General features: G+C 37.3%; 1 protein-coding gene and 1 non-coding gene across 5 annotated transcripts; one reads left to right on the top strand and one right to left on the bottom strand.

The window, feature by feature from the left end:
- Positions 1-2,288: 2,288 nt before the first annotated feature.
- TRNAK-UUU (transfer RNA lysine (anticodon UUU)) lies at positions 2,289-2,361 on the bottom strand. Its single transcript has one exon. It is a non-coding gene; the product is annotated as a tRNA-Lys (tRNA).
- Positions 2,298-12,080, top strand: LOC104899537 (uncharacterized). 4 transcript variants are annotated; one of them, XM_010686746.4, is made up of 13 exons: positions 2,300-2,682; positions 2,930-3,620; positions 5,329-5,413; positions 5,548-5,637; positions 7,196-7,269; positions 8,135-8,219; positions 8,293-8,382; positions 8,507-8,637; positions 9,167-9,248; positions 9,355-9,402; positions 10,669-10,741; positions 10,839-10,942; positions 11,467-12,080. In XM_010686746.4, the coding sequence occupies exons 1-13, from the start codon at positions 2,541-2,543 to the stop codon at positions 11,581-11,583; spliced, it is 1,812 nt and encodes a 603-aa protein (XP_010685048.2). In that variant the 5' UTR covers positions 2,300-2,540; the 3' UTR covers positions 11,584-12,080. The 4 variants fall into 4 exon arrangements, 3 of the variants coding, with proteins under 3 accessions (XP_057252149.1, XP_010685048.2, XP_057252148.1); XM_057396165.1 differs by having other exon boundaries at positions 2,302-2,682; positions 9,355-9,406; positions 10,673-10,741; XR_008970173.1 differs by lacking the exon at positions 11,467-12,080 and having other exon boundaries at positions 2,298-2,682; positions 10,650-10,741.
- Positions 12,081-12,328: the final 248 nt, after the last annotated feature.

Below are 12,328 nucleotides of genomic sequence, written 5' to 3'. Positions count from 1 at the left end.
CTTAATAAGGCAAACATCACAATATATAGAACTAGTATAGCTTCATTGTTGTGGTCCACCTATTGGTTTTTAATATTACACCACAAATTTGAATCAAACTTTAATTCATGTTTCAGGTCAAAAGACTGAAAACGATCATTTAGTGAGGTTCACCTTATAAGGTGGTGTCTCGTAGTACCTACACATGTATAATGTGAAGCGCCCCGAGAACAACTTGTTCACATTGTGTGTATGTGGTCACTAAGAGACACCATATTTTGATATCTTCACTAGCTTACCTTAAAACTTGTGAATATTGCTAGATGATTGTTTCAAATTGAAACAATAAGTATATGAGAAGAAAGGTTGAAAGGATGGAGAAGAGGTAGGTCGATTAGATAGACTAGGAAAAGGGAGTGTAAGGTGAAAAGACATGAGAAAGGGAGGGGAGATATCATACGATGCAACAAGACAGAAAAGGTATTGGAAAAGAGCACAAACACATATTCAGAATTTTTTGGGAAGGGGTGTAGGAAGAGTGAGAGGAGGGGGTGCAATTGTGAATTTTGAGATCGAAAGATGTTACTAAACAATTCACTTTTTTTTTTTCCTATTTTGGGACATGCGACGCACCATAACTTTTTTTTAATCTTATTATTCACTTCTCGTGACTTTATAATTATTCCTCTCTCCTTAATATCACTATTTTCCATTTCTCCCACTAACTTCTCCCCTATGTTTCTTTTTATTCTTCTTATTTGACTTCCACGTTTGTCAATGCACGTCTTTGACCTTGAATATCTTTCATTGTATATTAGTAAAAATTATAATAAATTCAATATTAATAAAATACTTACTGAGACGAATCAAACAATACTCCCAATAACTATATTTTTTTTATCACATGTTAAATAATTTAGAAGATTCTCTTCAATTGTAAATAGTGTCAAGATTCTAAATATGAATAACAAAATAAACGGAGTGGTTTATGAGATCAACAACAAGAAAAAATTCACCCCATCATGAACAAGCGCAAAGATATTTTGGTGAACTAACCAAGAAATTGGTCACATGTAAACAAAAAAAAATTATGTCAGACAAAAGTGGGCCCCACTAATTGGTGGGACTTGTGTAACAAATATATTGTCAAATTAAATTGGCTATATTTTAAAAATTACAAATATGAAAAATAAAAAATTATCAATGGTCATACTTTTGAGATCTATTAAATGATATCAATTTTGCCATATTTTGAAACACTTTTAAAAAATTAATTTTGAACTAAAAGTAGGAGAAGAAAATTGACGAACTTTTTTATGTCTGGGTGGATGATTTTGTGAATTTGATTATGAGCCATGACGTATTTTCAGATGATGAGAGAAAAAGTTGTAAAGAGAGAGGGATGAACATATTTTTTGTCATGGTGATGGATGCTCTAAAAGACAGGAAAGAGGTCATTGAAGACAATAGAGAGAGGGAGGCAACATGCTTAATAAGGCAAACATCACAATAATAGAACTAGTATAGCTTCATTGTTGTGGTCCACCTATTGGTTTTTAATATTACACCACAAATTTGAATCAAACTTTAATTCATGTTTCAGGTCAAAAGACTGAAAACGATCATTTAGTGAGGTTCACCTTATAAGGTGGTGTCTCGTAGTACCTACACATGTATAATGTGAAGCGCCCCGAGACAATTGTTCACATTGTGTGTATGTGGTCAAGAGACACCATATTTTGATATCTTCACTAGCTTACCTTAAAACTGTGAATATTGCTAAGATGATTGTTTCAAATTGAAACAATAAGTATATGAGAAGAAAGGTTGAAAGGATGGAGAAGAGGTAGGTCGATTAGATAGACTAGGAAAAGGGAGTGTAAGGTGAAAAGACATGAGAAAGGGAGGGGAGATATCATACGATGCAACAAGACAGAAAAGGTATTGGAAAAGAGCACAAACACATATTCAGAATTTTTTGGGAAGGGGTGTAGGAAGAGTGAGAGGAGGGGGTGCAATTGTGAATTTTGAGATCGAAAGATGTTACTAAACAATTCACTTTTTTTTTTTCCTATTTTGGGACATGCGACGCACCATAACTTTTTTTTAATCTTATTATTCACTTCTCGTGACTTTATAATTATTCCTCTCTCCTTAATATCACTATTTTCCATTTCTCCCACTAACTTCTCCCCTATTTCAATAGTTATTATAGTGCCTACTATAAAATTATAGTCCTTGAATAATCATCCAAAAAAAAAAATTCAAAAAAGAAGATAGGAAAAAAAAACCCTCCATGATAAGCTTGTCGCCGTCTGTGGGAATCGAACCCACGACCACATGGTTAAAAGCCATGCGCTCTACCAGCTGAGCTAAGACGGCTCCGTCAAACGGAAAATTGAATTCACCATCAAAATTTCACATAAAATTGCAATGCTTTGAACAGCAGTAAAAGGGAATAACAAGACGTTTTCGAGAGTCGTCGGAGAATCAAAACTTTGCCGGAAAATTTGAGGAGAGAGAAACCCCCATCTGAATCTCCTACGCCAAATTCCGACGACATGACAGAAATTTCTCCCGGAGATTCGAAACTTCCGTCGGAAAATCAACCTGAATCTTTCGATTCTTCTACTATGCGAAAGACGAAACCTGGAATCAAGCGCATTTCCATTACTCTTTCAGTCCTTTTCTCTTTCCTCTTAGGTATTCTCTCTCTCTTCTTCAATATTGTTGATTTCACTTTTATTAAATTCAGCTTTATTTTACATATTCAAGTATCAAATTGAAGTGTTGAAGTTTATCTTTATTCCTTGATGCTGAAAAATTCTGATTTTACTGCACTATGTTTACTAAATTGAAGTGTTAAACTTAGCACACTTTGTATCATTGATTAAACTTTTTTTTTTTTTTTTTTACTGTTTTTGCTTCTGTCTGTGGATTTTATGTGAAGGAATTCCGTTTCTATTGAAGTCTGTGGAAATATATCGGTCACCGCTGCCTTTTAAATACATGGATTCGCTATCGAGTGTTATTGAATCCGAACCTTTGCTCTTTCCGTGTCGATTCCAAGTAGTTTTTATAGGTTTTGATGAACTAAATGATGCTGACAAACTTGGATTTTCGATTGCTGAGCGTATGAGGGAAGTAGTGGGGGATGATCGGGTTTGTGGAAGTTGCGGGACGAATTTTACCATTTCGGTTTCTTTGGAGTTGGAGCATAGTTGTGTGCAGAGCGAGAATGGTGGAAATGGTTGCTCTTTGCAGTGTGGGCTATTGAAGGATGCTGATTTTGGTGCAAAATGGGATGATGATGAACTTGTTGATGAACTATTGGACGGTGCGTTGTCAATTAGTCAGAAATGTTCAAGTGACAATGGAAAGGTTTACAGCGTTGTTGTCGTGAAAAGGGACGAGAAAGTTAGGGCAGTGGTAGGAAAGCATAGGCACGGGTGGATCATTGGCAAGGTTTCCGAGGCAGAGGCAGTCGAGAGGATTGCTGAAATTTTCGTGAGGGTATTTATTAACGGCGGGAAAGAAGAAGGTTCAATTCACAGTGAGTTTATGCCTGTTGGTGCTGATGGTCGGGTTGTACTATCTTTTAGCCTGTTAAATGCAGATCCACACGATTGGATATATGATTGGTATGGATTTTTATGTCTTATTTCTTGTGATTTGCTGCAATTATGTTTGGAAACTATCATATCTTGTGTTTATTACTTATTAGTCATATCTTTGTTGATTCATATGAATTTATGTATTTTACTCATGCCTCTCCTTCGTTGCTTTAAATTTTCTACATTTAAGCAAAAATAGATATGTTGAAAATCTGAATACGTCGCTCATGTCCAGAACACTTCTCTTTATTTATATTTGAGATTGATAGTGGATTGATTTTCAGTGGTATCAAATTATGCTATATTCTGATTATGTATTAATTGGCCATTATTCATTCATTTTTTTAAATTTATATTTATTATATGTTACCAGTTGTTATGCCTTTTAGTTCCCTTGCACAAATTGGAAAGTACCCCTGATAGTCTGTCTGATATAGAATATAGTAAATGCAAATTCCACAGTTGTAGCAGCTATTGAGGAATCTATTTTAGTTTGGTGTTAAATATGTTGCATAAATTTTTTTGCCACTTTTGATGCTTTTGCATCCTCTTATATTATTTATAAGATTTGGCTGTGTCAGTGGCGATGGCGGAGTTATGCTAGTTATATTAGCCTAAAACAAGGTTTTGTTCACCCTTTCTTGACAAATTTAAAGATTATTTCCTCTATGGAGCCATGTAAGTTGCTTTCGTTTCGAATAATTATGATTTCCTTCAGAATTGTTTAGTGATGTGTACTGGAATGTTTAGCAGTAGTCTAAAACTCTAAACTCAAAAGAGTCAAAATTTTGAAATAACATTACCGCGAAGGTTTAGCTTTTTTCTATCAAGGAGAACAAGAGCGAAGCGTACACATTATTAATACATATTGCTGCCAAAGGAAAAACTGATGTAGTCAACTTGATGTTGGTGTTTTCATGCTATTGTACCTCCCATTAACACTTCCACAGGTTGATTCCTTATAGGTAGCTATCTAATGAATGTAGGGAAATTTCCTTAGGTACTCCTGAGGTTTTGCGTAATTTTCAAATTACCCCTCACGTTTAGGAAGTTCCTCATATACCTATGATGTTTGTTTTTGAGTCGAAAATACCCTTACTATGGATTGCCCTAACGCCGTTAGGTTTTCCTCTGTTTCTCTCCCCAATTTTCTTTCTCTCCACCCATCATCCTCCATTGAAATCGAAGAGCGGCGGTGCTGCAGAATTGAAAGGGGTAGGGGAGGGTTGGGGGCTGCGGGTTGGAGGGTCGTGGGGTGGAGGGTCTACATGGGTGGGGGTAGGGGAGAGAGAAAGTTTGAAGGTTCATTAATGGAGGATGATGGGTGGAGTGAAAGAAAATTAGGGAGAGAGAGAGGAAAACCTAACGGTGTTAAGGTTGTCCATAGTAAGGGTATTTTAGACCCAAACACAAACCTCAGGGGTATCTGAGCAATTCCCCAAATGTGAGAGGTAATTTGGGAATAACGCCAAACCTCAGGGATACTTGAGGAAATTTCCCATGAATGTATTGTCTTTGTGGCTTGTAATGTCATTACACTTATGTGGATCATGTGGAAGTTTACAGATTGGTGCTAGAGAAATAATTTATGCCTTTTTATCATAATCAACATCTCTGCAATTAGTTTGATACATCTGAACACTATCACACTTACATAAGTGCTGTAAATAGCTTATGCAGGTACTTTCAGTTTATGTTATCTGATTGGCCAATTTATCATAAACTGTGCTTTCAGGGACTTTCAGAGACTATATGAGACTCAACTGACTCCAGTTGTTGAGGCTATGGCATCTATAGCTAAAATAAGCGTAGAAAGTCAGGTTTATCTCTCTGTCTGTAAAATAAGACTTGTCTTGGGTTTTTGTTTACTTCCTATCTTACCAAGCATGAAGAAAAAGAGACAACTTAGTCCTTGGGCCTTTTTGCATTATGACTGGGTTGCTTCTCATTGCAGATTTTATACCATACTCCAAAATCTTTTTTCTCTCATTGGGATGACCACACAGGTGCCTACATCTATAACACTAAGGATCTTCCTTTCTTTGTAAGCTTATACTTCCTCTGTATCTGTTCTATTGCAACGTTTCCCATTTATGGAAGTTCAATATTGTTTGCAACATTACTAAATTTGGCTGAAAAATTCTCTCTATGTCCCTGCTATCACATGGTCTCTCTTTCTATCTCTTTAGTCACATGGCCTCCTTAATTTTTGGGCGAACACTAGACAAGAAATATATCTATATCTATATCTATATCTATATCTATATATATTAATATGGGAAATTTGTCAGAAACAACCTTTTAAAAGGAAGATTTTGTCAGAAATAACCTTTTAAAAGTTTTTTTTGCCAAGAACAACCTTAAACAAAATTTTTTGTCAAAAGCAACCACATGATGTCATTCCGGTGTTGACTCATGTTTTCCGGCATTGACTTCTTAATTAACCCAATTAACTCCCATTTCCCTTCTCCACCAACCCCGCAACCCCCCTTCCCCACCCCACAACCCCCCTCATCCTTCCCCTTACCTCACAGCCCTCGTCCCCTCCCCTTCCCCTGCTGAATCATATAACCCCCTCCCCTTCCCCTATCATCGCACAACCCCGCAACCGCCTCCCCCCTCTCGCGTATCCCCGCAGCCCCCTCGCATGCATCCAAAGCCCCACATATCTAAACCTAGAATATTTCGAACCCAGATCTGAAGAACCCATAATTTTCGAACCTAAATTTGAAGATGCATGGATGTGCGGGAGGGCCAAAGGGAGGGGGGCCGCGGAGATGCGAGGGAGGGGGAGGCGGATGCGGGGATGCATGGGGGGAGGCGGCTGCGGGGATGCGGGGAAGGGGGCTTAGCTTCGGGGGTGGTAAGGAGGGGGGTTCGGGGTGGGTGTGGGATGGGGTGGTGGTTGGTGGTTAGGGTTTCCAATTTCTCTAAAATTGGAGGGAAATGGGAGTTAATTGGGTTAATTAAGAAGTCAATGCCGGAAAACATGAGTCAACACCGGAATGACATCATGTGGTTGTTTTTGGCAAAAAAAATTTTGTTTAAGGTTGTTCTTGGCAAAAAAAATTTTAAAAGGTTGTTTCTGACAAAATCTTCCTTTTAAAAGGTTGTTTCTGACAAAATCTTCCTTTTAAAAGGTTGTTTCTGACAAATTTCTCTATTAATATTATTGATTGCTGTCTTGATCATACTGCAGTCTCTCACTTTCTATAATAATTGTGATTCGAATTTATCTGTCTCTTTTGTTCAAATTAATGTTTCCCAACACTTACCCCAACGAATAGAGGTTTGGTTATGAAGAGAAGATGAAAATGAGTGTGTGTAAGAGAGACACAGAAGGTCAGATAGTGAGTGACAGGAGAGAGAGAGAAGAGGGTGAGCGGGATAGTGTTTTCTCGTGGATGGTAAAACCTTGAGTTCTGCTCTTCCTCTGGCTATTGGATGTCCTATACTTGTTTCCTCTCTATTTTCTTTTTAGAAATAATTTATGCATATTGTTTGTTGAGAATAAATTCCTAATAGCTTTATCATACATACAATATAAGCTTCTTTTTCTGAAGTGTCATCCCTGTCTTTTGCTAATATACTCTGCATAACAGGTAAATTCAAATGAATGGCATTTGGATACTTCATCCGCAGCAGGAGGACGTTCCAAAATTTTGCACGTTGTTGTGTATACTCCTAAACTTCATAACTCTGTTATGGCCCAATTGTATATTAAGACTTCTATCATATTGCATATGCAGTTTTGTTAGATTAGGGAGAACCAATATTCTATCAAATGTATATGATATCTATTCATCATCCATGGTCTATTCATGTCACATGGAAGTTCCATGAATTATAAGCCAAGAGCACGGAATAGTTTGTGAAGATCTCTGAGATGACTTTTGGAATATGCGTGTGTGTGTGCGCGTGTGGAGGTGCGTGTGGGGGCGGGGGCAGGGGCGGGGGAGCGTGCGCGTGTGTGTGCGCGTGCGCGCATGTATGATTGTATGTGTATTTATCAAGTTACATAGAAGTATTAACATATTTAATTGTGAAAGAACCTTTAGAAGTACTACAGCAGTAGCTATATATGATATGTAGCAATATTTTATAACTCCCTATAGTAAGGTAGTTATAGATCTAGGTGAAACAACCTTTGCAGTTAGCTTTTGCAACTGCTTATAGCTCTTCGGGAGAGATTTGCCAACTTTCTATGAAGAGGTTGGTTATGCTGCACGTTTTGAAAAATAAAATTTCACTGGATGCTAATGACCTTTCAGATACCCACTAAAACATTCTTTTCAACTTATGCTTCTTGCTTGGAGCTTTGTTTTGATGCTCTTAGGAGAATAACCCTTCATGAACACAAGAGTTTCCTGTTTACAGTTGACAAACAAGCTGAATTGGGATTCAGTTCAGCTTGTTTTATATTTCTAAAATTGAACTACAATGTTTCACTTGACTTTATCTTGTTTAATATGAAGTGTACTTTCCACTTTTGCTATGGTTCTAGGTGCTCATACACTTTATTGGTTCTATGTGTTTGTCAGATATGTACCATCTGCAAAGGAATGTCCTCTTTCACTGCAACTTCCTAATGGGGAGATCTCGGCAACAAATGGCTTTATATCTCCTGTGTGTTCTCATTCTCTCATTTATTTCCCTTCTCGACTGCTACAGTGTTAGAATTCTAATTTCCTGCTTTTAGATGTGGGGAGGTGTCATTGTCTGGAATCCATCTGGTTGTTCAAGTCATTCTCAGACCAAGGGTCATGCTAGGCATTCAATCCCCTTCAATGTAAGAACAGCTTACAGTGCTGACACTGTTGGTCCCTTCTTTTGATGTGTTCCATTCCCAGTCCCTAATTCTGAAGCAGTTCTTTCTCTAATTTTCTCATAACATATACTCTTTTTGGTAATAGGAACTTGAAAACATTGTTGAAATTTTCTTGGGGCAGTTGCGGCAGCTTTTTGGTCTTAAGTCTGAAACACTCTATGTTGGTTCTTCGGGCACAGTCAATCTTCTGGCTAGTGAAAAAGGCTTCACGAAATGGTGTGTCCCTTAAGATTGAACTGAACAATTATGTGATATCTCCAAATTTCTATTGTCTGTAAAATCTTTTGGTCTAGAGAATTACTATGAACTTGGTGACATATATAGTTAAGCTTTCATTTCACCTCACTTTCTCAGGAAATAAAATGTGAAATTTATTATTTTGGTCTGTGCCTTTCAGGCAGGCATGTTAAACATCATTTGTGCTGCATGAATCTAATAACAGTACAGCAAAGATATCAGAGGGAAATTACTTACAGCTAAAGAGACAAATATAGCATCCTGCAGTATTGAATATAAATGCACTTCAAATAAGATAGAAGAAAGTTAAATTAATTAATATAAGATGACTTATATCTGAATTAGGGAGATAAAAATGAAATTGATTTGAATAGGGAGCATCAGCAAAATTTTATTATGCACTTCGTTATATAGTCTGGAGCAATTTAGGCACCATAACTAGCTTTGATATGCAGCTTATATCAGCTACTATTGAACTGCTCTGTTTTGTACTCTTTGATATGTTCAGGGAATTGGATCTGTTGGCCCGGCATCATACGTGCTTTAATCTTCAGTCATGTGCAACCACACTCGGTTCTCTTTCCAGATTGGTATATTTCTTGAATGTAGAATATAGAAAGAGCTTAAATAGTTTTTAGTTCTTGCATGTAGTTAAATTTTCGGACTTCAAACATGGTCAAGGTTATTTTCTTGTAGGTTCAATCACTGCCAAGGATGATCATAAAGGATGAAATAGGAAAACAGGTCAGTTGCAATTTCAAGGCTTGTCATTGATTTTCTTTTTCTCAGGGTGCATTTGTCTGATGAAGACTTGCCTATCATCTCAAAATGAGAGGGTTGACTATGTATTTATTTGCTTAGATCCAAATGAGCAGCAAGTCATGCTGTTAGAAGTTATGATGAAAATGGTAGACGACTTTGGTCTTAATCTAGATCTGTAAAATATAACTTGATGAGAAATGCCAGATATGCCAGCAGTAATAGCTTGAAAGTTTGGGTTTTGAACCAGACATTAGAAATGTCACCTTTAACTCAATCATTGGGAAGGTAGCAGCACAGAGGAGGGGGATTCATTCATTCTTTCTGAAGTATAAAGAATCAACGAAGCTCAGACACCTGTACGTTTGTAAATCCAAAAAAATCAAGTTTGAGTCCATGTGACTTAATGCCATATTGAGAGGGTTGTCAGTTGTGGGCTATAAATCACAGAAACCTCTGAGTTTGAGGGATTCCCGTTTCCGAAACGTGCCCGTTCTTGAGACCCCAGCCATTTTATGCTTTATGAAGCTAAAAGATGGCTGAAACATACGGTTTTTCAATTTCAAACTTTCCTGTTTTTGAACCCTAGTCATTTCTGCGCTACATAGGTTGTTACTAGATTTATTTGTAACCCCGAACCTTGATGTGGTGACTAATTGGATGCGAGGCTGGTAACTAGAAAGAGTTTGTAATTCTTTGATCTTATGTTCAACTCCTTGTGGCTGTTTTACTGTTTTCTTTTCAAGGCATATATGTGCTCTTCTACCCTCTATCTCACATCTGATGCTCCCTAGCAGAATCAATAATCAATGTTGGGTTATAATTTTACATCCTCGTAAACCCAAAAAGTTTCATGTTTGGGTCCATGTGACTCAATGTCAGTACTTGAAGAACTTTTTACTATTCATCACTTGAAGAATATTGCTTCTTGACTGTGTTTCCTGAGTTCTGTGATAGAATTTCAGAAAAAGTTGGGAGACGATTTCTCAAGGATTCTGATTTAGGGGTCAATTTGTTTGGGGTTATGCAAATATTTAAGCCTATCATAGCTAGTTATACCAGTTTCTATGAGAAGCCTTTTTCTGTGGCTACATGACTACATCACATTCTGCAATTCCCTGGAATAATATTATGTCCTATGGTGGCTATACACACACACACACATCCTCGCACGTACATGTGTGCACACACACACACACACACACACACACATAATACACATCCATAAGAAGAGGTTATTGTTCTTTTCAGGTAGAATACTCTCTTGACGCGGCAGATTTTGCACGAAGAAATGCTACTCTTGGGGCCTATGACGATTCTGCTGGTATTTTGCATCTAGGATGTGAATTTTGTTTGTTACATTGTACTTCTAAGAGAAACAATATGCTTACAGATATTTGCTTCTTTGCTACTTCACTCAGTGTTGTCACGGCAAGCAAGATCGTTGGCGGAAGACGCCTTCTTTCATCCATCTATCATGTCTGTGAGCTATTACTCGTTTGAGCATTGCTTTGCAGTCTACTCGGTTAGTCACATAACTTTACTCTTTTACCAGTGTTCATAAATGAGACTGGTGAGTTCTTAAAGTTTTTGAGGGTACATCAGGACATAACCCAATTAGATCATAACTGATGCCTTTGCAGCTGAAGGTCTTGTTATATGCTTGATGCAATCTGGCATTTCTGACCCATTCGAATCATAGTTGTATCAGATAAGAATTTGTTAAGTTCACCTTATGTTGGTCAGAAGAACTGTCCTGCTATATACTCAAATTCATGGAAGCATTCTGGTATCTGACCTTGTACAGTTGGTGGCCGAGATTAAACATGTAATGTAATGGACGTTCTCTTGGAACATGGCAAGAGCAAATATACAGGCCATTCAGGATGTATCAAGTCTTACGGGTTATGCAGGATCTATACTAGCTTAGGGTATAAAAATTGATGAAGTTTTAACAGAATCAAACAGTTAAATTATAGCCCGGAATTAATTGTAGTCAATTGTAGGTTTTTTGGTGTCACTTTCTGATTTCTGTATCCACCATGGCAGCCCTTCTTCCTACCAGTAGCAATGCATGTACTCCTCGCAGCTGTCAAAGAATGGAAACGATACAAGCAAGAAAAAATGAAGTATTTGACATGGAAAGCGAAAGAGGTTGCATCTTGATCCCTTTGGATTGTGCAGAAAGTTGTCCTGACAACTCCTGGGGAACTGTGATGAGCAGAACAGGTGCTGATCCAGATGAACATCATTTACGGAACTTTTAGAGATCTCCTGGAAATACGCTCTGCAACGGGTTGGAGAAAGCTTGCGAGTTGCTTCATTGTTTTGGGGGATCGAGTTACTGGTGCTTCATCCCTTTTCAAGCATAATGATTACTCTCAAATTCAAGGACGTTCTGCTTCTGGCACAAGTAAATTTATGTCTTGTTAACATGATTTCTTATTGAATACTCCCTCTGCCCTTGATGTTTGCCCATTGCGAATTTGACTTCTTTAGGAGTTGGGAAAAAGTTGTGCAGATGTAACTCTAATAAAAAAGTGATATAACTTCAAAAAAAGAATATTAGAAAAATTCCAAAAAAAATTTTAGGTGATATAACTCTAGTGAACAAATGTTGTAACTCTAATCCAATCGTGTGTTTGAGATTCATTTTCATTTCTCATGCAAGAAGCATTCTCATGTGATCTTGACCCATATATATATAAGTGGAGGCACATGACAAATATGGTATGGGACAAACTCAAAAGGACAAGTCAAAGAAAAAACTAAGGCAAACACTAAAGGATAGAGAGTATATATATAAAAAAGGAAGTATCATTAAGCCTTTTTTTTCTTTGTTGAGTAAAAAGTCTACCGACTTGGTGAACTGTATTTCTCCAAGAAATTTCAGTTTCAAGGCCAAAGGTGC

The sequence above is a fragment of the Beta vulgaris genome, chromosome 7 (assembly GCF_026745355.1).
Source record: "Beta vulgaris subsp. vulgaris cultivar EL10 chromosome 7, EL10.2, whole genome shotgun sequence".
NCBI lineage: Eukaryota > Viridiplantae > Streptophyta > Magnoliopsida > Caryophyllales > Amaranthaceae > Beta > Beta vulgaris.
This window is presented reverse-complemented; position numbering and strand designations above follow the sequence as displayed.

What these genes read in the sequence shown, in the direction of transcription:
- LOC104899537 (XM_010686746.4), top strand. Translation starts at nt 2,541, where the DNA reads ATGACAGAAATTTCTCCCGGAGATTCGAAACTTCCGTCGGAAAATCAA. An exon ending in CCTTTTCTCTTTCCTCTTAG is followed by an intron (nt 2,683 to 2,929) that starts GTATTCTCTCTC and finishes TTTTATGTGAAG; the next exon opens with GAATTCCGTTTCTATTGAAG. An exon ending in GGCCTATGACGATTCTGCTG is followed by an intron (nt 10,742 to 10,838) that starts GTATTTTGCATC and finishes TACTTCACTCAG; the next exon opens with TGTTGTCACGGCAAGCAAGA.